This window comes from Erinaceus europaeus, chromosome 6, assembly GCF_950295315.1.
Source record: "Erinaceus europaeus chromosome 6, mEriEur2.1, whole genome shotgun sequence".
NCBI classification, from domain to species: domain Eukaryota; kingdom Metazoa; phylum Chordata; class Mammalia; order Eulipotyphla; family Erinaceidae; genus Erinaceus; species Erinaceus europaeus.
In genome coordinates this window covers 14,269,083-14,296,113 of record NC_080167.1, presented here as the reverse complement: position 1 = coordinate 14,296,113, position 27,031 = coordinate 14,269,083, and the positions used below count along the sequence as shown (strand labels likewise).

Below are 27,031 nucleotides of genomic sequence, written 5' to 3'. Positions count from 1 at the left end.
GGGAAGCAATTACAGAAGCCAGACCTTCTACCTTCTGCAATCCTCAACGACCCTGGGTCCATGCTCCCAGAGGGATAGAGAATGGGAAAGCTATCAGGAGAGGGGGTGGGGTGGGGGTGGATGGGATATGGAGATTAGGTGGTGGGAATTGTGTGGAGTTGTACCCCTCCTACCCTATGGTTTTGTTAATTAATCCTTTCTTAAAAAAAAAAAAAAAAAATGAAGTAAGAAAAAGAAAGCAAAGCACCCGCCATTTATCAGCACCAATTCAACATCTGTTTCGGAGTAAGATTTTTTTTTTTAGCTCTTAATGGCTGTGCTCCCTCTGCTGGCACACAGCAGAATGAACTGGTTTCTATTAAAAAGTCCCACAATCAAAAAAAAAAAAAAAAAAAACTTTAATTTTTAATCTTTTTTTTTTTTTTTTTCTGGAGAGAGGAAGAACCAGACATCACTCTGGTACATGTGCTGCCAGGGATTGAACTCAGGACTTCCTAGTTGAGAATTCAATGCTTTATCCACTGTGTCACCTCCTAGACCACCCTTTTTTTTTTTTTTTTTTTCCTCACCTGAACACTGCTCAACTCTGCCAGGGGATTGAGCCTGGAATTTCTGGTGACTCAGGCATGAAAGTCTGTTGTGTAACCCTGACCGTATATATTAAAATTATACAACATGTGGTCCAGGGAGTGGGGCAGTAGCGCAGCGGGTTAAGCGCAGACTTGTGAAGCATAAGGACCAGTGGAAGGATCCCGGTTCCAGCCACCAGCTCCCTCCCTGCAGGGTTTCTCTTCACAGACAGTGAAGCAGGTCTGCAGGTATCTATCTTTCTCTCCCCGTCTTCCCCTCCTCTCTCCATTTCTCTCTGTTCTATCTAACAACAGTGATATCAATAACAACAATAACTACAACGATAAAAAAGGGCATCAAATGGGAAAATAATTTTTTTTAAAAATTACATAACATGTGGTCCAGGAATTGGCACAGTGAATAGAGACTTGGGACTCTTAAGCATGAGATCCAGAGTCTGATCCCTAGCAATGTGTATGCCAGAGTGACATCCTAGTTTCTCTCTAACGTTAGTAGAAAATTTTAATTAAAAAAATATATAACCCATAAAATCAAAATGGATATACTTTAGTTGACTACTGTAAAGCAACAGTAGAAAACTAGTAATGATTTGTGAGTGGTGAAGCAGGTCTGCAGGTGTCTTTTCTTTCTCCCTATTGCCCCTTCCCTTCTCAATTTTTCTCCATCCTATCTAATAAAAAAAGAAAAATAATAAATGGAAAAATGCCCACCAGGAGTGGTTTGTATTGCTGGCACCAAGCCCCAGTAATAATCCAAGTGGCAACCCCCAGTAGTAATGTTTTTTGTTGTTGTTTTTGTTTTTTTAACCAGAGCATTGTTTAGCTCTGGCTTGTAGTGATGTGGGAAATTGAACCTGGGACTTTAGAGCCCACTGAGTCAAATTTTTAATTCAGTTCTGCTTCTAAAATCCCTTTCCTGTCCTTAGTAGCATGACCCCAATACTTAGGATAATAGCATGCTCAGCTTAAATTTCCCTCCTTCCAGGCTCTCTTGTAGCTATGGCTAGTCTCTTGTAGCTATGGCAGGATTTCTGGGCAGGGTATTGGAGGAGTTAATCTGCTGGCATGACCTTTGGCTCTCTTGTTCCTTCTTGCTGCAGGGCCTAGATATACAGGAGCTTGTAGAGAAGATGGAGGTGAGTGCCACATGCTGCAAAGGGTAGAGCCGAAGATGGGAGGAGCTGGGCCCCCGAAAGACATCCTTAAATGACCACCTCATCGTGGGACTACTTCCAGACTTGAAAGAAAACAAAATCCTGAAGGCACTCAAAAATGGGTTGACACTGAACCGCCTTTATTTTTTTCCACCAGGGTTATTGTTGGAGCTTGGTAGCTGCACAAAAAATCCACTGCTCCTGGTGGCTCCCCTTTTCCAACCCCTCCCTAATTTTAGATAGAGACAGAAACTGAGAGGGAAGGGGTAGACAGAGAGGGAGAAAGAGACCCCTGCATTACTGCTTGTGAAGCTCCCCCGCTGAAGGCAGGGTGGGGGTTTGAATGCTGCTTCTTTGCATTTAGTAACCTGTGTGCTCTTCTAGGTTTGCTACTGGCCCCTGAAACAACTGTAAAAAGCCCAACAGGTAAATGTACGATAGAAATGGCAGTGTTAATCTTTCTGTCCAAAGACACTTCCTGAAATAAGCAATTTATAATTTATAAATTGTACATGCCACAAAACAAATGGCTCCATCAATCTCTGGAAGAACACACATAATAGCTACTTCTCTCAGCTAAATAGCAAAACCTCTTAAATACTAAAAACTGACCAGATATCCACATAAGGAAAGACAGTATAAAGTCTTGAAACAAACATACATTTATGGTCAACAGAGTTTAGTAAGGAAGCAAAGATAAATTGATAACAACATGTAAAAGAATTATACAAAAGTTATGAACTGGGGGAGTCAGGCAGTAGAGCAGCGGGTTAAGTATGTGGCGCAAAGCGCAAGGACCTGAATAAGGATCCCAGTTTGAGCTTCCAGCTCCCCACCTGCAGGGGAGTCGCTTCACAGGTAGTGAAGCAGGTCTGCAGGTGTCTCTCTCCCCGTCTCCCCCTTCACTCTCCCTTTCTCTATCTAACGACGACATCAATAACAAAAAAACAAAACAAACAAACAAAAAAAACCACCCAAGGGCAACAAAAGGGAAAATTTTAAAAAAGTTATGAACTTATACAAATTTAACTCCGAACAGATTGAAAACCTAAATGTAAAGCTAAAAATATAATACACTTAGGAAATAAGTATAAGCTGACATTTCAGAAAGGCAATAGCTTCTTAAGAGATAGCAGAAGCACAAATGGCCAAATAAGGAATAGGCAAATGGAACTTCACCAAAATCAAAAACTTGTCTCCAAAGGACACAGGGAGGGAGGCAACTTTTTTTCTTGTATAAATTACATATAGAACATCTATATGTACATAGAACATCTATGTACATAGAACATCTATGTAACAGTGCTCTCATCTCTTACAATAAAACTGTTTAGTATTCTGAATATTAAGAACTTTAAAAAAAAGATGTTATGGGCCAGGTGGTGCACCTGGTTAAGCGCTCACATTACAGTGCACAAGGACCCAAGTTCAAGCCCCTGGTCCCCATTTGCAGGGGGAATGCTTCACAAGTGGTGAAGCAGGGCTGCAGGTGTCTGTCTCTCTTCTTCTCTATCCCCCCTCCCCTCTCAATTTCTCTGTCTTAAATAAATATCAAAAAAATGTTCAACAGGATTAGTAAAATTAAGGAAATACAAATAAAAACTTCAGTGAGAACCATTTCACATCCACCAGAAAAGCTATAAACAAGTAAGTATTAGTGAGGATGTGAAGAGATTAGATCTCTGATGAGTTGCTTTGTATGAATGTAAAACAGTGCAGCTGCTGTGGAAAAAGAAAGCCTGGCAGTTCTCAAATAATTTAATACTCACCGTTAAGTCTCAGAAATTCCACTCTAAAGTAGTAGGAGAAATAGAAACACACAACTCCACGCAAATTTCACATGCATCTTTTTGGCAAAGCTGGCTGCCAAAAGGTGGAAACAAGCCAGATGCCTATAAACTGGTAAGCGTGGATTAACAAATTGGGACATATCCATACTAGGTATTATTCTTATTGAGCCATAAAAAGAAGCAGTGTACTCATACAAGTTACAATATAGATACTGTGCAAAGTAAAGTATGTTAACATAAACGGACTAACATTGCTTGGTTCTAGCTATATTAGGTGCTAGGAATAGGCAAAGTTGGAGACTACAAGCATGTTAGCAGTTAGTAGGACTTGGGGACCACAGTTTTCAGAGGGTTTAATGGTTAGTGTTTCCATTTAGGGTAACAAAAAGGTTTTGAATTAAACAGTGGTGATGACTGTGGGTGCAATTAATGCCAGTGAATTGCACACTTAAATATGGTTAAAACTGGGGCTGACAAGACAGCTCACTGGGACAGTGAGCTTATTTTCTCCCAACAAGATCCAGGTTCAAGCCCCACCATACTAAAGGGAGCTTTGATGGCTATGGTGCCTAATTCTCTGCCTCCTAACTGGAGCTTGCTTCCTGCACAACTCTACCACTCCTATAGATCTTTTTTAATATATATTTATTTTCCTTTTTGTTGCCCTTGTTGTTTTTATTGCTGTTGTGGTTATCACTGTTGTTATCTTTGCTGGATAGGACAGAGAGAAATGGAGAGAGGAGGAGAAGACAGAGGGGGGAAAGATTAAGACACCTGCAGACCTGCATCACCACTTGTGAAGCGACCTTGCTATAGATGGGGAGCCGGGGCTTGAACCGGGATCCTTACGCTTTGCACCATGTGCGCTTAACCTGCTGTGCTACCGTCCGACCCCCCCCCCTTTTTTTTTATCAGATCACTGCTCAGCTCTGGCTTATGGTGATGTGGGGAATTAAACCTGGGACTTTAGAGCCTCAGGCATGAGAATCTCTTTGCATAACCATTATGCTATCTACCCCACCCACCTCTCTGCTTCTTCTGATATTTTTTATTATTTATTTATTATTGCTTAGTTCTAGTTTATGGTAGTGAAGGGGATTAAACCTGAGTCTCAAGCATGAGAGTCTCTTTATATAACCACTATGCTATCTAGTGCCTACCTCTTCTTTTTTTTTTTTAACCAGATATTTATTTTGGGTAGAGACAGAAAATTGAAAAGGCAGGGTGAGATAGAGATGAAAAGAGACACCTGCAGCACTACTTCACCACTTGTGAGGCTTTCCCCCTACAGGTGGGAACCAGGGGCTTAAACCCAGGTCCTTGCACACTGTAACATGTACACTCTATTGGGTATACCACCACCTAGTTCCCCCACACGATACCTTTTTTTTTTTTTTTTGACAGAAACAGAGAAATGGGGTAGTGTGAGTTGGGTGGGGGAGAAAAAGAGCTATCTGCATCACTGCTTCATCACTCATGAAACTCCCCTACCCTACAGGCGGGGGGCTTGGATTGAATACAGGTTTTCATGTATAATGAAGTGTGTGCTCTACCAGGTGTGCCACTGCCCAACCCATCATGTCTCTCTCTTTTTTTTTTTTTTTTTAAGATTTTATTTATTTATTCATGAGAAATATAGGCGAGAAAGAACCAGATATCATTCTGTTACATGTGCTGCCGGGTATTGAACTAGGGACCTCATGCTTGAGAATCTAATGCTTTATCCATTGCGCCACCTCCCGGACCACCCATCTATGTCTCTGAAAAAGTCAGCCTGGAATAGTGAAGTCCCAGTGACAGCCAAAACAGTGAAAATAAAACCAAAAAAAAAGTTTAAAACTGTGGCCCACAGGAGTTGGGCAGTCAGTGTAATGGGTTAAGTGTACATGGCGCAAAGCACAAGGACAGGCTTAAGGATCCCGGTTCGAGCCCTGGCTCCCCACCTACAAGCAGAGCCTGCAGGTGTCTATCTTTCTCTCCCCATCTTCCCTTCCTCTCTCCATTTCTCTCTGTCCTATCCAACAACAATGACATCAATAACAACAACAATAATAAAACAACAAGGGCAACAAAAAGGAAAATAAATATTAAAAAATAAACAAACAAAAAACTGTGGCCCGGGAGGTAGTATACTTTTTTAAAATAACTTTTTAAAATATTTATTTATTTATTCCCTTTTGTTACCCTTGTTGTTTTTTATTGTTGTAGTTACTATTGTTGTTACTGATGTTACTGGTGTTGGACAGCACAGAGAAATGGAGAGAGGAGAGGAAGACAGGGAGAGAAAGATAGACACCCACAGACCTGTTTCACCACCTGTGAAGCAACTCCCCTGCAGGTGGGGAGCCGGGGGCTCGAACCAGGATCCTTAAGCCTGTCCTTGTGCTTTGCGCCATGTACACTTAACCCGCTGTGCTACTGCCCGGCTCCCTCAAAATAATATACTTTAAAAATAATATTTAAAAAGTTAAAACTATTTTAATATTAAAAATAAAGAATGAAGTACAGATACATAACATATATACAAACATAACTTGAGAACATGCTAAATGTAAGGACACTAGACAAAAAAGGTCATATATTATATGATCCCATTTATAATCCAGAGCAGACAAATCCAGAGATAGCAAGCAGATCAGCGGTTTCCAGGGACTAAGGGGAAAGGTGAGGTCAGAGGAGCGGAGATTAGAAAGGAATTCAATGACTACTACAAGGTATCAGCACATATTTTTGGGAAGATGAAAATATCCAGGAATCAGTGGCAACTGTTACAAAGCTTTGTGTATATGTGAAAAACAAACAAACAAAAACACTGAGTTATATGCTTTAAAAGGGTGTGTACTCCCTCGCAAACTGTTTAAATGAAGTCAAAGATAAAGTTTTCCTGACATAGGATGTTAGAAATTTCTTTATTATTATCACTTTTATTAAGCACCAGCTTAATAAAGCAATCAAACCTCAAACCCCTCCCCCAAATTCTTGATAAAGAGCTTTTCACATGCTCTCTTCTTTGTTCTGTATAAAACTATGAAATAAAGGCAAAGAACTGTGTACATCTTGCTATAAATTGCTGTCCACAGCTGTAGAGACAGTGCCTGCCCAGGATCTCTTTACTGACCAGGTCCTGAGAGACTCTTGTTCATGAACTGTCTCTTCACAAAGCAGGTCCACCACTGACAGAGAGAGAGAGAGAGAAAAAAAATGAACAGAGACAGTCAAATCACAATGCAAGTTCAAGAAAGATCAGAATAGTGCTTTTACGTTAATAACAAAAATTTAGTATTACTCTGGCAGTCCTGATATTATCAGCACCTTAAAAGCACATGTAAATTGTTTTTTACTGAGGTGGCACAAAGGTGACTCAAAATTAAGACAACTGAAATACATTTTAAATGATACATACCCAAGGTATTTCACACATAAAATCTGTCCTATGGGTTTGCAACGCCTCGGCATAAGACTCAAAAGTCTGTATGACATGCAACTCATTTTTCATTGCGTTTCAGTGAACTACTATGAGTTCATTCGCTAGGCACATACTCAAAAGTAACAATGCAACACATAAACTAAAATATTTTTGTAATAGATCTTAGTGTGCTTAATGGTAGCTATAAGACAAGAGGTGATTTTTCAACTAAATAGGTAAAAAAGATGGTCTTACCTTGCTGGGTTTATCATTCTGAGGGTCAAAAACTTTCTCACAAAGTCTCAGTCCTGTCTCTTGCCTTAGCTGCTGCAAGTATGCCCTCATAACCTCTAAAAAGAAGGGGGGGGGGAGCAGACAGAGTAATAAAATTCTACTTAATATGGAAAACTGAGAAATGTTATGCATGAAAAACTATTTATTTACTGTCTAATGTAAAACATTAATCCCCTAATAAAGGGGAAATTTTTTTTTTTAAGTTCTACTTGAGGTTTTGTTGTCCTTGTTCTATTTTTGGTTTTTGCTAAAGCACTGCTCAACTCTGGCTTATAGTGGTGCTGGGGATTGAACCTGTATTCTTTGCTAGTTCAGGCATGAAAGTGTTTTTGCATAACCACTATGCTATCTCCCCAGATTGAATTTTGAATTCTACTTGAATGCTACTTTGGACAAGAACCTGGGAAATACATTATTATACATATGAGAAACAATATGAGAAATGGAAGTGACAGTCTAAGTAACTTTGATGCTGTATTTATTTTGGGACACAGGTTTTTCTATATGCCATTTATACTGCCAAGGTATTTTTGTGAGAGTGACATGTTAACAGTTATACTTTATTTTTAAAAAATAATTTTTATTATTGTTATTTATTTATCGGATAGAGACAATAAGAAATTGAGAGGGAAAGGGGAAATGGAGAAAGAGACAGAGATACCTGCAGCCTGGCTTCACCATTCATGAAGCTTTCCCCCTGCAGATGGGGACGGGGGTGGGGGCTTAAACCTAGGTCCTTGCACACTGTAGTATGTGCACCTAACCAGGTGCGCCACCATTGGCCCCCAGTTCTACTTTCTTTTCTTTTCTTCTTCTTCTTTTTTTTTTAACAGAGCACTGCTCAGCTCTGTCTTATGGTAGTGGAGGGGATTGAACCTAGGACTTTGGAGCCTTAGGCATGAGAGTCTCTTTGTGTAGCCATTATGCTATCTACCCCCAAGTTCTACTTTCTCATTTATTTATTTATACCAGAGCACTGATCAGCTCTGGTTTATGGTGGTGTGGGGAACTGAACCTGGGACTTTGGAGCCTCAGGCATGAGAGTCTCTTTGCATAACCAATACTCTCTACCCTTACACTTTTATTATTATTTTTTAAAATATTTATTATTGGATAGACAGAAACTGAGAGGGGAAGGGGAAATAGGGAAAGAGACAGCGACAACCTGCTTCACATTCACGAAGCCTGCCCTTGCAGGTAGGAACCAGGAGTTGAACCCAGGTCCTTGCACACTGTAATGTATGCTTAATCAGGTGTGCCACTGCCTGGAGTCAACAATTGTACTTTCAATCTATACACGAATCCAAGTAAAAAGGAAGGGATAAAAAAATAAGAGACAATCTTGTGTCAGGCCAGGAAAACAGCATAATGGTTACGTAAAAGATTCTGATGTCTGAAGCACCAAAGGTCCCAGGTTCAATCCCCAGCACCACCATAAGCCAGAGCTGAACAGAAAAAGAGAGAGAAAATCTTATCTATAGAGAGGTAAGACTGAGCTCCTTTTATTTTTTTCTTTAACATTAAAAAAAAAAACATTTATTTTTCTATACTTCGAAAGGAGTATTAGGAGAAGATGACCAAAAGGCTTTGACTTCAATTCCATCAGTCCATCAGGTCGGGGATGGGGGGGGGGGAGGGGGGGAGGGGGGGAGAAGAACACTCAGAAGTAGTAGGTGTGACTTAGAAAGAAAGAGAAGGCGCAGGTGGCACAAAGCGCAGGGACCGGCGTAAGGATCCCGGTTCAAGTCCCCGGCTCTCCACCTGCAGGGGAGTCGCTTCACAAGCAGTGAAGCAGGTCTGCAAGTGTCTGTCTTTCTCTCCCCTTCTCTGTCTTCCCCTCCTCTCTCCATTTCTCTCTGTCCTATCCAACAAGGAAGACAGACAACAATAATAACTACAATAAAACAACAAGGACAGCAAAAAGGGAATAAATAAATAAGTAAAAGAGAAGGCAGGACCATAGAAAAAAATGCGGAAAAAAAAAAAAAGAAAAAAATATATAGATGGATAGCTATAGAAATAATAGTCCATTATCTGTGACTTTGGGAGAACTGCTGAATTTTCCAATGGGAGGAATGGGGATACAGAACTCTGGTGGTGGAAATGGTGTGGAATTATACTCGTTGCCTTATAAATCAATATTAAATCGCTAATAAAACAAAGTGAAAAAATATTTATCTTTTAAAATATTTTTTGATGGGAGCCAAGTGGTGGCACACCAGGTTAAGTGCACATAGTGTGAAGTGCAGGGACCACTCAAGGATCCTGGTTTGAGTCCCTGGCTCCCCACCTGCTGGGGGGTCGCTTCACAAGTGGTGAAGCAGGTCTGTAGGTGTCTATCTTTCTCTCCTCCTCTGTTTTCCCCTCTTCTCTTGATTTCTCTCTGTCCTAACCAACAATAACAAAAATGAAAAAAATGGCTGCCAGGAGCAATGGATTTGTAGTGCAGGCATTGAGCCCCAGCACTAATCTGGGAGGCAAAAAAATATATATATTCTTTTTTAGAAATGTTTTTACTTATTTACTGGATAGAGACAGAATTGAGAAGGAAGGGGGTAGTTAAAGAGGGACCAGGTCTGGCACACCTTGTTGAGTGCACATATGACAGTGACTAAGGATCTAAGTTCAAGCCCCTGGGAGGGGAAGCTTAATGAGCTGGGAAGCTTAATGAGCTGCAAGGCAGTACTGTAGTTTTTCTCTCTATTCCTCTCTAACTTCCCTTCCCTTGCAATTTCTGTCTATCCAAAATAAATAAATATTTATTAAAAGGGAGAGAGACAGACAAATACCTGCAGCACTGCTTCAAGACTTGTGAAGCTTCCCCCTGCAGATGAGGAGTGGGAGGTTGAACCTAGGTCCTTGTGCATAGTACACTTAACCAGGTGTGACACTACCTATCCCCTCCTTCACTTTATTTATTTTACAAAATAGACACAGACACAGAAAGAACCAGAGCATCACTGTCACATGGGTGACACAGGACCTCCTGTTAGCAAGCCCAGTGCTCCACCCACTCTGCCACTTCCTAAACCAGGAAATCTCATTCTTACCATCTTCCTGTTTGTTTGCAGGTTTGGCATAAATTGCATTAAGTGGGAAACCAGGCTCTCCAGGAATGGGGAAATTAGTGATTCCCAGTGTGTACATTTCTTTCTCACCCTGGCTTTTGGAATTGCACTGAAAAAAAAATTATAAACTCACATATGCTGGTAAATAAAATGATAATGCTATGCAATTTGCATTTTCTTAGTTTAAACAGCTGTAAATAGGCTATTTCTGATTTTTTTTTTTGTGTGTGTGCCTTTCTGTAATCTGATGAAACCCGTGGGCCTGTTCTCAGAATAACATTTCAAATAAATATACAGAATTATAAAATAAATCAATCCTAACAAAGTTATTCATATTAAAATACTAGATTTATGACATAGTCATATGTATGCCTCCATGCATTAAATAACAAGATCCATCAATGTGTCTAGTACAACCACTTTTTAAGTAGTGAGTATAAATAAACTTCAAGTACCTTCAACTCTAAATATCATCAAAAATGCTGAGAATTCTACTACTGGAAGTATTGCTGATCCCACAGATTACTGCCTACATTAATAACTGAAATATATGCTGAATTTCAAATGTAGGTTAGTGAAAAGAGAATATAATCTTTCCCCTACTCAAGTCAGCATACCCTTAAATCCTATCCTTGGAATCTAGGTTAAGAACTCTTGAGCCAAAAGTTTTAAAAGAATATTTTATTTTTTTGAAAAAAAACTTCTGTCTTGGGAAAAATCTACATAGCATCTTAAAACACTACTACCCTTATCTTCTCAGCAGTAACTAAACTTTAAGTTTAGAGATTTGTTAAGTCCATTCTCTCAGAAAATGTTTTCTACTTGTCATAAACATCTCAACAACAATCCCAAATTGTTAGTCATTTGTCTTCCTGATAGATGACCACCCAAATTTAATTACCTTTTGGAGCTTCTTTAGACACTCAGAAATGTAGAGGGTTATATATATCAAGGTCCTATCAGCTTCATTCTATAAGAGAGAATACAAAACTTGAAATATAGTTCTGATCAAAATATAATAAATACATGCAATAAATGAATTCCTTTTTTATATTTATTTATTTTCCCTTTTTGTTGTCCTTGTTGTTTTGCATTGTTGTTGTAGTTGTTGCTGATGATGTCGCTATTAGATAGGACAGAGAGGAGGAGAAGACAGAGAGAGGGAGAGAAAGATAGACACCTGCAGACCTGCTTCACCGCCTGTGAAGCGACTCTCCTGCAGGTGGGGAGCCAGGGGCTCAAATGTGGATCCTTATTCTGGTCCTTGCGCTTTGCGTCACATGTGCCTAACCCACTGCGCTACCGCCCAACTCCCGAATTCAATTTTTTTAACCGTTGTCTTTTGATTCTTAATTGAAAATTGACAGTATAGTTACTGTGGCATCAATTCTCATTCTCTAAATGCAGTCTTCTCTCTTCTCCTCTTCCCCCTCTCAAGCTCTCTCTGTGCTCCTATGAAGGAAAACACCAGCTGTGAGCAATGTGGTATGGCTGTTGTTGCTTTTGGCTTCTGTCAGTTCCTCTCTTCCCTGGTTCCTGGGGAGCTGTGCCAACATCCTTACTCTGTAGGAAGGAGAGTTAACAAAGCTGCCTGGAAAACCTGAGGTGCACCATATGGTTGACTAAGTTTAAAGTTTTTTACAGAGATTTATAGTGTTAAGAAAATAAAAGAGGGGCCGAATGGTGATGTGCCTGGTTGAGTGCACATGTCGAAATACGCAAGGACCTAGGTTCGAGCCCCCAGTCCCCACCTGCAAGGGGAAAGCTTTGCAAGTTGTGGAGCAGTGTTGCAGGTGTTCTCTTCCTCTCTATCACGCCCTTCCCTCTCGATTTCTGGTGTCTCTATCCAATAAATAAAGATAATAAAAAAAATTAAATAAAGTCAAAATTAAAAACAAAAACCTAGGGAAGGAGGGGCAAGGAAGGGCTAAAGAGAACCCTGGGGCAGGAGTCAGGCAGTAGCGCAGTGGGTTAAGCACACGTGGCACGAAGCGCAAGGACTGGCTTAAGGATCCCGGTTCGAGCCCCCCGGCTCTCCACCTGCAGGAGAGTCGCTTCACAGGTAGTGAAGCAGGTCTGCAGGTGTCTGTCTTTCTCTCCCCCTGTCTTCCCCTCCTCTCTCCATTTCTCTCTGTCCTATCCAACTACGACAACATCAATAACAATAACTACAACAATAAAACAACAAGGGCAACAAAAGGGAATAAATAAATAAATATTTTTAAAAAGAGAACCTTGGGATCCTGGTGCATAATGAAAGTGTACCCATGTGTTAATAACTATACTATAAACAGCCCCCTTCCCCATAAAAATGATATAAAAATTTAAAAGAAGAAACACATTTCCCGGGAGTCGGGCTGTAGCGCAGCGGGTTAAGCGCAGGTGGCGCTAAGCACAAGGACCCGCATAAGGATCCTGGTTCAAGCCCTGGCTCCCCACCTGCAGGGGTGTCGCTGTGAAACAGGTCTGCAGGTGTCTATCTTTCTCTCCCTCTCTCTGTCTTCCCCCTCCCCTCTCCATTTCTCTCTGTCCTATCCAACAACAATGACAACAATAATAACTACAACAATAAAACAACAAGGGCAATAAAAGGGAATAAATTAAAAAAAAAAAAAAAGAAACACATTTCCCTATGTATGAGAGTTATAGATGATATTTAAGTAAGAATGAGTAGCTTAGGAAGTGGCATAGTGGATGGGGTGCCAAGTTTAAGCCTGACATGTGCTAAAATGATGGTCTGTTTCTTAAGTAAGTAAAAAAGGAAAAAGAAAATGGAAGATTATGATGTTTATAGCTGTAACAATACAGCATTTATTTATCTATCTATTTTGGTAGAAAAGGGCATCAGGCACGCACTACTTCACTGCTCTGGACTACTTTTGCCATTTAGATAGCAGAGAGAGACAGACAGACAGACAGACACAGACATCACAGAATGAAAACTTACACTGCTTCCATAGCTCCTCCCATGTCATGTCAGGGCTTAAGCTTGGATCATGTGCATGGCTATGCCGGTACTTAACCAGTGAGCTATCTCTCTGGGCCCCACACACACTTTCTGCATTAGATACAGAAAACCCTGTGCTACTACCACAATATTTAGACTACAATTTGTAGACTAAGATTGTACAAATAAAGATTTCACATCCACTTGATCCCATAGGTCAAAAGCTTAGCAAGGAGAAGTTGAAGATCTCTATTTTAGAATACAAAGAAGGGAGTTGGGCGGTAGCACAGCGGGTTAAGCACACGTGGCGTGAAGCAGGGACCATCATAAGGATCCCGGTTCCAGCCCCCGGCTTCCCACCTGCAGGGGAGTCGCTTCACAGGCGGTGAAGCAGGTCTGCAGGTGTCTATCTTTCTCTCCCCCTCTCTGTCTTCCTCTCCTCTCTCCATTTCTCTCTGTCCTAACAATGATGACAATAATAATAACTATAACAACAATAAAAACAAGGGCAATATAAGGGAAAATAAATTAAATTAAATTAAAAAAATAAAAAGAATACAAAGAAAAAATATAGTAAAATAAAAATAAGTGACCTGGGACATGTGTCATACAGTGTTTGTTATATTGTTTAAATCAGCTATTGTGAGATAACAGCAACCTAGGAAACATGTAAGTAAATGTGTATGGTTGTATTGTAATAAAACTTTACTTAAAAAAGTGAGGGTGGCATATTTGGCCCTCAGCCCATAGTTTGCCTATCTCTGGGTTAGACTTTGAAGAAAAAAATAAGAAATTAATTATGGGTGGGGGATACAGCATAATGGTTATGCAAAGGAACGCTCATGCCTGGGGGTCCAAAGTCTCAGGTACCACCATAAGCCAGAGCTGAGCAGTGCTCTGGTAATAAATAAATTAATAATAACAATATTTACAGTGTCTAACATTAAGCATTGCTCTGAATTTTTTTAAATTATACATTTATTTGTAACTCAAAGATACCCTCATTTTCAAGTAGAAAACATCATTAGAAAACTAAACCAAGTATTAAAAGCTTTGGACTTTACCTTAATTTCATAGTTTTTGAAGAAAACATTGGCCTTGAAGTAATAGATGGCTTCATCCACAATATCTGTATCTTTTGCTAAGCAGGTAAGAAAGGGGAGGGAGAAGAAGGAAGAGAACATTAGCCTAATGCAAAACATGGTATTTAAAAAAAAAACAAGCTTGGGAGTCGGGTGTAGTGCAGCAGGTTAAGCGCAGGTGGCGCAAAGCGCAAGAAGGATCCTGGTTGGAACCCCTGGCTCCCCACCTGCAAGGGAGTCGCTTCACAGGTGGTAAAGCAGGTCTGCAGGTGTCTGTCTTTCTCTCTCCCTCTCAGTCTTCCCCATCTCTCTCCATTTCTCTCTGTCCTATCCAACAACAACAGTAAAACAAGGACAACAAAAAGGAATAAATAAATATTAAAAAAAAAAAACAAGCTCAAAGAAGCTGAATTTAAAAAATGAAGCTGTTGGGGGTCGGGCGGTGGCGCAGTGGGTTAAGCGCATGTGGTGCAAAGCGCAGGGACCGACCTAAGGATCCCGGTTCGAGCCCCCGGCTCCCCACCTGCAGGGGAGTCGCTTCACAGGCGGTGAAGCAGGTCTGCAGGTATCTATCTTTCTCTCCCCTTCTCTGTCTTCCCCTCCTCTCTCCATTTCTCTCTGTCCTACCCAACAACAAATTGCGTCAACAAGGGCAATAATAATAACCACAACGAAGCTACAACAAGGGCAACAAAAAGGGGGGAAAAAATGGCCTCCAGGAGCAGTGGATTCATGGTGCAGGCACTGAGCCCAGCAATAACCCTGGAGGAGGAGAAAACAAAAAAAAAATGAAGCTGTTGACACTGTCTTTAGAAACAATTTCTACAAAAACAAGTACTTTCATTCTTACAGGTTTATTGTTTTTATAAAAATTACATATGCTGGGCAAGGTTAAATAGCATAATGGTTATGCATAGAGGCTCTCATGCCTGAGGCTCCAAAGTCACAGGTTCAATTCCCGGTATCACCACAAGCCAGAGTTGATCAGTGCTCTGGTTAAAAAAAAAAAAAATTACACATGCTTACTAGAAAAAGTAATCAAGGGAGTCGGGCGGTAGCGCAGTGGGTTAAGCGCACGTTGTGCAAATGCAAGGACCGGCATAAGGATCCTGGTTGGAGCTCCCAGCTCCCCACCTACAGGGGAAGTCACTTCACAGGCAGTGAAGCAGGTCTGCAGGTGTCTGTCTTTCTCTCCCTCTCTCTGTCTTCCTCTCTTCTCTCGATTTCTCTCTGTCCTATCCAACGACAACATCATCAACAACAACAAAACAAGGGCAACAAAAGGGAAAATAAATAATACTAAAAATTTTTTTTTAAAAAGTAATCAACACCAAGAAAAACATTTTAAAACTATCATTCTAAATTTCGTACACAGAAATAACTAACATTTGGTGAACACTATTTCAGACATGCATCTATAAAAATAGATGTATTGGGAGTCGGGCTGTAGCGCAGCGGGTTAAGTGCAGGTGGCGCTAAGCACAAGGACCAGTATAAGGATCCTGGTTCAAGCCCTGGCTCCCCACCTGCAGGGGTGTCGGTTCACAAGTGGTGAAGCAGGTCTGCAGGTGTCTATCTTTCTCTCTCTGTCTTCCCCCTCCTCTCTCCATTTCTCTCTGTCCTATCCAACAACAATGACAACAATAATAATTACAACAATAAAAAAAAAAAACAAGGGCAACAAAAGGGAATAAATAAAAATTTTAAAAAATTTAAAAAATAGATGTATTGGCAGACTAATAAGAACTTTAAAAAAAACAAAGTATCGAATACAATTTTATTGTAATTTTTATATGTAATTATATTATTTTTATAATTTCAAGGAAATCTCAATGGTCATTTAGGAACACACTGGGCTACACATACAAATCTGGCTTTGGAGCTCCAGTAGTGCAATCAGTTAGCGTGCGACACTTATACACATCTGGCTTTTTGAAAGAATTACATCTTAAAATATACTTGTACAAGCTGTTCTAGGTAGCCAGATTGAGAAAAGCCAGAAATACTGTTGTAGCAAAGACAGATCTCATTATATGATTTCATTGGCAATTTTTTGTCATCTTTTTTTTTTTTCTAATTTTACAAAGGTCAAAATCCCAGGGTCTGATATCCAGCAGCTGGTTTTAGCAGTTGATAGTTATTTATATTTCTGTCCATAATTGCGAGCCCTCTCATATGGCACAAATGCAAAGTAATCCTGAAGCCTCAGTGTTCTATAATTCAGTTATTTTTAATCTTGATCATTCCCTTACTAAAGAGTTTCAACAGAATTCTAACTATAGAAGTATATTCCTTGCCATCTCTTTTCTTATCTGCAAAAAGGAAACTTCCTCAAAGAATTCCATAGCCTTCACAAAGCCCAGCTGAGTCTTATAAATGTAATGGTGCGACATGCCTGTGTGTAAAGAGGGGCGTGGGAGCAGTAGTGCTTTCCACAAAAATATATACATACATATATCCAGAGATATTTGTTGGCTACAAATAAATTAATTTGATTAACACTAAGAGCTAGTTAGCTCATAGCTAAACAGGTTTTCATACTTTGGTAATTCCAATTCCATTCTAATCCAATCCCCTGACTAGTCATTCCTGATATAGAGAAACCATGAAGACCTAGTTTCTTAGGATCAAATTCTTCCTGAGACTCAAAAACTACAAAGGTGGCAATTTGATCTACCCCATAGTAGCTCAATTGTTTATTTTCATAATGATGTAACATTGTATAACAATGTGAAAAGGGCTCTTCTCATGGAATCAACATCAGTGTTGATTCTTGTTCTTTCCATGTACTCAATTTCTTTCATATTCTTTTTCTTCTTTATGGATCTTTTTCCATCTGTTCTTTTTCCTCATCTCAGAATCAAGACTGTGGTAACTCACCAGATTTATTAAGTTTACTGAGTTTTTAACTGGTGTTGAAAACAAAATTAAATTAACAAAATGTCAAGTCAAACAGTCTGGCAGAGAATGGAGATGGAGTTAGTATAAAACTGATAATTATAACCATCGTCATGGAAACTGTGAGCAAAATTAAGCGCAGCTGCTGTCCGAAAGGAAATCATGCCTACATAATATAATACAGATTACACTGCTGACAGGACAGCTCAGACACTGTCAGAAGTCCTGGATGGTTTCTGAAAAAAGATGGGCACTGTGAATAGTAAAAGTGAGAAGGAAGGGAGGGAGGAAATAAAATAAAAAAAAAAAATGTTACATGTGATACTTAAGATTTAAGGTATTGCTAAAAGAAAAAAAAATGAAGAAATGGATTAAGTAGATTCAGACAGAGAAATGGTTAAAATATTTTTTCCGGGGGCCAGGCGGTAGCACAGTGGGTTAAGCGCACATGGCGCAAAGTACAAGGACTGGCTTAAGGATCCCGGTTCAAGCCCCCAGCTCCCCACCTGTGGGGGGTGTCACTTCACAACTGATGAAGCAGGTCTACAAGAGTCTATCTTTCTCTCCCCTTCCTCTCTTGATTTCTCTTTGTCCTATCCAACAACAAAAATAACAAGGGCAACAAAGTGGAAAGGATAGCCTCCAGGAGTGGCAGATTTGTGATGTAGGCACCAAGCCCCAGCAATAACCCTGGAAGCAAAAAAAAAAAAAAAAAAATCCAGCTTAACAACAGAGAAAGGTTGGGGAAGTGGCATTCTGTAGAAGAGCACCCTTTGGTTAGTCTGAAGAACTGATATTGGTGACAGAAATAGCATTGAGTGCAAAGTACATCTCTTCTCTCTCAAGAAGAGTTCCTGGAGAAATTAACAGCAACAGTGGTTTCCTATTAGGTGCAACATATACCCATGATCTTGAAATTCTGAAGCTTCCGTATAATAAAATTTCAGATCTAGAACATAATGTCCACACAACAGAAGATAATTTGAGATTATGAGCTAAGAGATTGCCTGACTTGATGTTAGAGGGCTTATAGGAACTATTTTAGACCAGCTGGTTGCTGGAAACTATTTAATATCAACATATGAAAATAATGGAAAGGGTCTTCAACTTACTCTCTCTTGGGGCAGGTCCTTTGAACTGACTTCTAATAGGCAACAACGCCATGTTGCCGATGAGTTTGGTGTCAGGGTCCATAAGAGAAGAATGATATGCCTATGGAGACAAGCCGAATAAGAACACAGAATCAGAAAGAGAAGTAAATGTCAGTGAGGCTTATGAGGACACTTCCCCATTTCCTCAAAGGAGGGGGAGGGGGGAAGCAACCCATCTAAGACAAGGGGAGGGGAAGGGAGTGATGGATTATCAAAACCAATGGCTAAATTCAAGGAATTGTGAAGTAAACTGGTGGTTGTACACAGCCCTTATTACAGACTAAAGCTGGGTATGGTCTGGAGATTGCAAACCTGGTAGAGTGCATACTTGATAAACACTAAAGTTGGAGGACAGGGCAATGGCACAACTGGTAGAGGATACACATCACCATGCTCAAGGCCTGGCCTCAAGCCCTGGGTCCTCACCTGCAAGGCAAAACTTCATGAGCAGTGAAGCTGTGCCACAGGAGTCTCTCTCTCTCCTATCTCCCCCTTCCCTCTCCATTTCTCGCTCTATCAAAAAAAAAAAAAGAGGGGGGCATGAGAAGTGTTGGATTCACTGTGTAGCACTAAGCATCAACAGTCACAATGATCACAATGAAATAAACTAAAAGAAAATCTAAAGCTAGGTGGCTAGGGAGATGGAACAGCGGCTCGGCTCGAGCATTGAGTATGAAGTCCTGGGAGTCGGGCGGCAGCGCAGCCGGTAAAGTGCATGTGGGGCAAAGGGCAAGGACCAGCATAAGGATCCGGGTTCAAGGCCCCGGATCCCCATCTGCAGGGGAGCCGTTTCACAAGCGGTGAAGCAGATGTGCAGGTGTCTATCTCTCCTCCTGTCTTCCCCTCCTCTCTCCATTTCTCTCTGTCCTATCCAACAACGACAACAATAATAAAAAAACAAGGGCAACAAAAGAAAGTTCATGAGCAGTGGGGCTGTGCAGTGGAGTATCTCCTTCTCTCCCTGACTTTCACCTTCTTTTTAATTTTCTTTGTCTGTTGGGATAGACAGTCAGAAATCGAGAGGGGATGGGAGATACAGAGAGTTCCCTGTAGCTCCCTGTAGAGCTCTCTGTAGTTTGTAATAAGGGCTGTGTACAACCACCAGAAAGACACCTGCAACACTGCTTCACCACTCACAAAGCTTTCCTCCTGCAGTTGGGGAGCGAGAGGGCTCAAACCTGGGCCCTTGTGCATTAACATATGCACTTAACCAGGTGCACCACCAAGCTGGCCCCGAGTTTCACCTTTTACCTGGAAAAAGAGACGGAAAGAATCTGCTGAGAGTGGTGGAAATGCACAGCATGAAGCCCTAACCAAAAAAAAACAAAAAACACTAAAGTCTATAAATGTGCAATTAAATGAGTTATATTAAAAACAAAACTGAGTGGTCTGGGAGGTAGCACAGTGATAAAGCTTTGGACTCTCAAGAATGAGGTCCTGAGTTCGATCCCCGGCAGCACATGTGCCAGAGTGATGTCTGGTTCTTTCTCCTATCTTTCTCATAAATAAAAAATATCTTTAAGGGAGTCGGGCGGTGGCGCAGTGGGTTAAGCGCACGTGGCGCAAAGCGCAGGGACCGGCGTAAGGATCCCGGTTCAAGCCCCCGGCTCCCCACCTGCAGGGGAGTCGCTTCACGGGCGGTGAAGCAGGTCTGCAGGTGTCTATCTTTCTCTCCCCTCTCTCTCTGTCTTCCCCTCCTCTCTCCATTTCTCTCTGTCCTATCCAACAACAAAGCAACGTCAACAATGACAATAATAACCGCAATGAGGCTGCAACAACTAGGGCAACAAAAAGGGGGAAAAATGGCCTCCAGGAGTGGTGGATTCATGGTGCAGTCACCGAGCCCAGCAATAACCCTGGAGGGGAAAAAAAAAAATCTTTAAAAAACAAAACAAAACTGAGGGAGTCAGGTGGTAGCGCAGCAGGTTAAACACAAGTGGCGCGAAGCATAAGGACCCGCAAAAGGATCCCAGTTCGAGGCCCCAGCTCCCTACCTACATGGGGGTCACATCACAAGCGGTGAAGCATGTCTGTCTTTCTCTCCCCCTGTCTTCCCTTCCTCTCTCCATTTCTCTGTCCTATCTAATAACGACAACATCAATAACAACAATAACTACAACAACAAAAACGGCAACAAAAGGGAAAAAATATTAAAAACAAAACTGAAAAAAGGGCAAGGCAGTGGTGCACGTGGTTAAGTACACTTATCACAGTGTGCAAGGACCTGAGTTCAAGCCCCTGGTCCCCACCTGCAGTGAGAAAGCTTCACAAGTGGTGAAGCAGAGCTGCAGGTGTCCGTCTATTTCCCTCTCTATCTCCCCCTCCCTTCTCAATTTCTCTGTTTCTATAAAATAAATATTTTTTTTTTTTTTTTTTAGTGTTTTATTTATTTATTTATTATTATATAGAGACAGAAAGGAATTGAAAGGGGAAGACAGGGAGGAAGACAGAGAGACACCTGCAGCCCTGCTTCACCACTCGTGAAGCTTTCCCCCTGCAGGTGGGGACCTGGGGCTTGAACCTGGATCCTTGCGTACTGTAATGTGCATGCTTAACCAAGTGCGCCACCGCCTGGCCCCTTCTATAAAATAAATATATTTTTTAAAAAGGATGTTTATTAACAAAAAAGCAAAATTGAAAGAAACCTATAAACAGATGAGAAATTTGTGAAAACAACTGTACTACAAACTATTAACCTCCCAATAACGTTAAAAAAAAAACAAATAACTAAATCTGTCAAAAGAAAACAAGTGATTACTGCCAATATTCTATTCTTTTCTTTCTCTTTGCCGTCAGGGTTATTGTTGGGGCTCAATGCCAGCACTACAAATCCACTGCTCCTAGCGGCCAATTTTTTCCTTTTTTTTTTTAATTGGATAGGACAGAGAAATTGAGGAGGAAGATAAAACACAAGCAGGCCTCCTTCACTGCTTATGAAACGTTGCCCCTGCAGGTGGGCAGCTGGGGCTCAAATCTGGATCCTTCTGTAGGTCCCTGTGCTTAGTACTAATGTGTACTTTACTGGGTGTGCCACTACCCAGGGCACCCCCTTTTCTTCTCCCTACACCCCCCCGACACTGCTCAGCTCTGGCTTAGGGTGATGTAGGGGACTTCATTACTTTAGACCTCAGAACCAAAAGTATGAAAGTCTTTGTGGTCCAGGAGGTGGCGTAGTGGATAACATGCTTGACTCTCAAGCGTGAGGTCCTGAGTTTAAGCCCCGGCATGTACCAGAATGATGTCTGTTTTTCTCTCTCTCTCCTATCTTTCTCATCAGTCAATAAATAAAATCTTTTTAAAAAAAAAGAAAGACTTTTTAATTTTTATTTATTTATTAGATAGAGACAGACATGAACCGAGACGGAAGGGGGTGATAGAGAGGAACACCTGCCACACTGCTTCAATACTCACAAAGTTTTCCCCTGCAGGTGGGTGCTGAGGGACTCAAAGCTGAGTCTTTGTGCACTGTTTAACGTGTGCGCTCTCTGTGGATCTCACTCTCATTAAAACAAATTTTATTTTACATATATTTTTATTTTAATGTATTTATTTATAAAATGGAAACACTGACAAGACTATTTTATTTTATTTTATTACCAGAGCACTAATCAGCTCTGGCTTATGGTGGTGGTGGGGATTATACCTGGGACCTCAGGCACGAAAGTTTCTGTACATAACTACTGTACTGTCTCCCCAGCTCCAAATAAAATATATTAAAAAAATACATATACATATACATATACATATACATATACATATACATATACATATACATATACATATACATATATATATATATATACCTCCAAGGTTATTGCTGGGGCTTGGTGCCTACAATACAAATCCACTGCTCCTGGAGGCCATCTTTTCCCATTTTGTTGCCCCTATGGTTGTCATTATTGTTGCTATTGCTGTTAATGTTGGATAGGACAGAGAGAAAGAGAGAGAGGAGAGAGGAGGGGAAGACAGAGAGGAGGAGAGAAAGAGACACCTGCAGACCCGCTTCACCGCTTGTGAAGTGACCCCCCTGCAAGTGGGGGGCCGGGAGCTTGAACCAGGATCCTTATGCCAGTCCTTGCACTTTATTCCATGTGCACTTAACCCGCTGCACTACCACCCGCCCCCTCAAATATCTATCTTAAAAGATTTTACTTATTTATTCATGGAGAAGATAGGCAGAGGGAAAGAACCAAACATCATTCTGGTACATGAGCTGCTTGGGATTGAATTGAGGACCTCATGATTGAGAGTCCAGTGCTTTGTCCATTGCACCACCTCCCAGACAACAACAAAAAAACTTTTTTTGTATAACCATTATGCTGTCTTCCCTGCCCATAATATTCAATATTCTTTACTTCCTTTATTTTAATGCTTATTATTTTAAAAAGTAGTTGTACTATTGTCTGTGTTCTTGAGGTTTTTTTTTTTTTTGTGGTATGTAAGGTGTCTATGTCTGCTCAATTCCACTTCTCCCAGACTTACTTTTCTTTTTTTTTTTATTTTTTATATTTATTTATTTTTCCTTTTGTTGCCCTTGTTTTATTGTTGTTGTAGTTATTGTTGTTGTTATTGACGTCGCCATTGTTGGATAGGACAGACAGAAATGGAGAGAGGAGGGGAAGTCACCGAGGGGGAGAGAGAGAGACACCTGCAGACCTGCTTCACCACCTGTGAAGCGACTCCCGGGAAGGTGGGGGGTCGGGAGCTCCAACAGGGATCCTTGTGCTTCGCACCACTTGCACTTAACCCGCTACGCTACCGCCCGACTCCCTAGACTTACTTTTCTTATCTCTTTCTCAAGTGATGGCAAGGAATGAACCCCGGGCGCTGTGCATGAGTGAAACCACTGCTGAGCAGCCTTCTCAATTTTTTTTCCCTCCAGGGTTATTGCTGGGCTCAGTGCCTGCACCACAAATCTACTGCTCCTGGAGGCTATTTTCCCCCCTTTTGTTGCCTTGCCTTTTTGTTGTTTTATCATTGTTGTGGTTATTATTGTTGTTACTGATGTCGCTGTTGTTGGATAGGACAGAGAGAAATGGAGAAAAGAGGGGAAGATAGAGAGGAGAGATAGACACCTGCAGATCTGCTTCACTGCCTGTGAAGTGACCCCCTGCAGGTGGGGAGCCGGGGGGCTGGAACCAACATCCTTATGCCGGGGGTCCTTGCACTTCACTCCATGTGCGCCTAACCCGCTGCGCTACCACTCACCCACCTCCCAACTTTCTTTTATTCTTCTATTTCTTTATGAGAGAGGAGAGGGGGCCATGCTGTGGCACACTACTCAGTTAAGTACACATATCACCATGTACAAGGATCTGGGTTTGAGCCCCCCACTCTCCATCTGCAGGGAGGACCTTTATGGGTGGTGAAGCAGGTCTACAGGTGTTTATCTTTCTCCCTCTTTATCTCCCCATCCCTCTCAAATTCTCTTTGTCCTGTCAAATAAAAATAAAGTAGAAAGAAAAAGAAAAACATCAAAACACTGCTCCACTGTTCTTAGAGCTCCCCCAGGTGGCTTCCTTGACGTGGTGGTAAGATTTGAAATGATCTCACATGTAACTGTAATTGCTCCCCCCAACCCCCCTCCCCAGCCACGGGTTAGACCCTAGCCTGGGCAAATGACAAAGCACGTGAGCTATCTTGCCAACCTGGGAAAATAATACTTATGAAATCAGTTTGCTTGTTGATTCCTACTACTTTTTCTCTTTCTTTTTTTAAATTTATTTCTTTATTGGGGAATTAATGTTTTACATTCAACAGTAAATACAATAGTTTGGACATGCATAACATTCCCCAGTTTCCCATTTAACAATACAACCCCCACTATGTCATTTATCATCCTTCATGGACCTGTATTCTCCCCACCCACCCACCCCAGTCTTTTACTTGGGTGCAATATACTTTTTCTCTTTCTTACAGACTTACTAGGGAGGGAGTGAACTAGAGTACTGTTGCTGAGGACTGTGTCCATTTAGATATAAAGGGATAGGAGGAGATGTTGCTGAGGAGTTATTCTGATGCAGTCTCCGCCCCCAGGTTTTACTATGCCCAGCGAAATCCTAGCAGTGCCCCCTTCAACCAATCCTGGCCCTAGACGGCACCCCTGGTTGTCGCCCTATAAAAAGCCCCCTCACCCCCCCCTCTCTGGGCTCTCAGCTCTCCCTCTCTGAGGTCTCGTTCCCTGCTCTCCCCCCGTGGTCAGGTAGTGGGGTCGGCCATTGCCGGCTGGCTCCACGTGGTCTGAACCAAACCCCCCCCATGCTATAATAAAGATTTGTGTACCCCTTTGCTCTGGACGTCCGCTCTCTTCTCCGCGGTGCAGCTCGACACCAGACCACCACAACAACAGAGTACTACTCTGGCATATTTTGAGGCTTGAACTTGGGACTTCATGGTGGCATGTCAGATATTCCACCTGCTGTACTACCTCCTGTGTTGCCCTAGCTCTGCTTTTAAAAAGGTAAAATGGGTTTCATTCATTCAGTCACCCAAATGATTGCTAAGCATCTGTGTACAAGGGATAGTGATACAGTGGCGTACACACAATCAGAATAGTTTTGTCCTAGAGGCACTTCCAGGATAATAGATAATAGAGCGGTCCGTCGCATCTGTCCTTCACCGACTTTCCTGCTGCCCCTCTATTTCCTAGTATATGTCCTCATCTGAAACTACTGGGCCAGGGAGAGCACCCCATCAGTACAAGACGTTCATGCCTGAGGTACCTGGAGGTGTCAGGTTCAATCCCAAGCACCGCCATAAACCAGAGTCGAACAATGCTCTGGTAAAAATAAATAGATAAAAATAACAATAAAGGGAGTCGGGTGGTAGCGCAGCGGGTTAAGCACATGTGGTGCAATGCGCAAGGACCGGTGTAAGGATCTGGGTTCGAACTCCCGGCTCCCCACCCGCAGGGGCGTCGCTTCACAGGCGGTGAAGCAGGTCTACAGGTGTCTATCTTTCTCTCCCCTTCTCTGTCTTCCCCTCCTCTCTCCATTTCTCTCTGTCCTATCCAAAATGATTACATCAATAACAACAATAATGACTACAACAATAAAACAACAAAGCCAACGAAAGGAAAGAAATATTAATAATAATAATAATATGAAAAGAAGTTATCATCTGTTTACACGATCCTATTCAACAGTTTACATGTTATATATGATCACGGTCTGTCTCCACATTAGAACTCACGTAGGGATTTATCGGTGTTAAGTACTGTTGTAACAGTAATGCTCAGTAATGTTTGTTACTGCACCCCCTTTTTCTTGATTTGCACGATGGAGACCACAGTAGCAATCAATTGACCTCACAAGTCCATAATCAATTTTTATTTACCCAAACACGAACAGGTGGGAAACTAGGCTCGGACCATCAATGGACTGCTAAAAGCAGCGGCTGTGCAAGGGTGGAGGGAGGATGCGGGAAGTGGTTCTGACAGACAGCAGGCGGCCCGCCCCCGCCCCCGGCAGGAGGAAGTGGGCCTGCCAAAAAAAAGAGGAGAGAGAAGCCGGAACCTGGACTCAAAATAAAATAAAATAAAATAAAATAAAATAAAATAAAATAAAATAAAATAAAATAAAATAAAATAAAAACCTGGTGAAACAGTACCAACAGTGGCACACCATGCTTTCATGGTTGAGGCCAGTCTGAGATCCCAGGTTCAATCCTCAGCACGACCATAAGCCAGAGCTGAGGTCTGCACTGGTCATTTTTATTAAAATAAGTGGGGAGGCCGATAGTGAGGCACTAGGGCCTCTGCCAGGGTCTGGGGTGCAGAAGGGGCGAAAGAAGGCGCGGGGAAGCCGAGATGCACTCTGGCCGCCCTCCTCGGAGCCACAGGGACAGCTCCCTCCCCTCGGCCCCCTGCTTCTTCCGTCCGCTTCTCTCAACGCACTCCCGACTCCTCGCTGCTCCCCCCAACCTCCCCCTACCGGATTCGGCCCTCTTACCGGCATCTTGTCGGTATCCCGGTTTCAAGCCACAGGATTCAGGTTCAGCGCTTCCGCTCAGGCGGCCCGGGCGGGGTAGGCGGAAGTGAGCCGGAAGGGGAGGGAAGTATGCTTCCGGTTTTGGTGCCCCCCCCCCCTGCGGCTACTACTGCGACTGCGCGGGTCCAAAGAGGTTCCAGGGGGCGCCCGAGCAACTAGGAATTGAGTGTCGCGCATGCGTGAAGACGGAGCACCGGGAAGTGAAACTTCTGTAGTATTTAGAGGGAGAGAGGGGAAGACACCAAAACACGAATAGTATCCCCAGTTCGGTGGGGACTGGGCTCTAATCAGAGTTGCATGCATAGCAAAAACACTACCTTCTCTTTTTATTTTCCCTTTCGTTGCCCTTGCTTTTTACTGTCGTTGTAGTTATTGTTACTGATGTCGTTGTTAGGACAGAAAGAAATGGACAGAGAAATGGAGAGAGGAGGGGAAGACAGAGAGGGAGAGAAAAAGATAGACACCTGCAGACCTGTTTCACGGCTTGTGAAGCGACTCCCCTGTAGGTGGGGAGCCAGGGGGCTCCAACTGGGATCCTTACGCTGGTTCTTGAGCTTTGCACCACCTGCAGTTAACCCACAGCGCTACCGCCCAACTCCCAGAAACACCTTTCCAACCCAGGTGCATCTTTGAAACATCAATGTCCATAAGGTTATGAAATGA

The 27,031-nt window shown here is 42.0% G+C and overlaps 1 protein-coding gene across 1 annotated transcript; it reads right to left on the bottom strand.

Moving 5' to 3' along the window:
* Positions 1 to 6,424: 6,424 nt before the first annotated feature.
* On the bottom strand, positions 6,425 to 26,477 carry ARPC3 (actin related protein 2/3 complex subunit 3). Its single transcript, XM_007529099.3, has 7 exons — positions 26,330 to 26,477; positions 18,342 to 18,441; positions 14,314 to 14,390; positions 11,204 to 11,272; positions 10,285 to 10,411; positions 7,196 to 7,290; positions 6,425 to 6,707 (listed from the first exon to the last, which is right to left on the bottom strand). Exons 1-7 carry the CDS (start codon positions 26,333 to 26,335, stop codon positions 6,645 to 6,647), a joined length of 537 nt encoding a protein of 178 aa, XP_007529161.1. The 5' UTR covers positions 26,336 to 26,477; the 3' UTR covers positions 6,425 to 6,644.
* Positions 26,478 to 27,031: the final 554 nt, after the last annotated feature.

What these genes read in the sequence shown, in the direction of transcription:
- ARPC3 (XM_007529099.3), bottom strand. An exon ending in GTCTAAAGAAGCTCCAAAAG is followed by an intron (nt 10,412 to 11,203) that starts GTAATTAAATTT and finishes TTTTTTTTTCAG; the next exon opens with TGCAATTCCAAAAGCCAGGG. An exon ending in AGAATGATAAACCCAGCAAG is followed by an intron (nt 6,708 to 7,195) that starts GTAAGACCATCT and finishes TCTCTCTGTCAG; the next exon opens with TGGTGGACCTGCTTTGTGAA.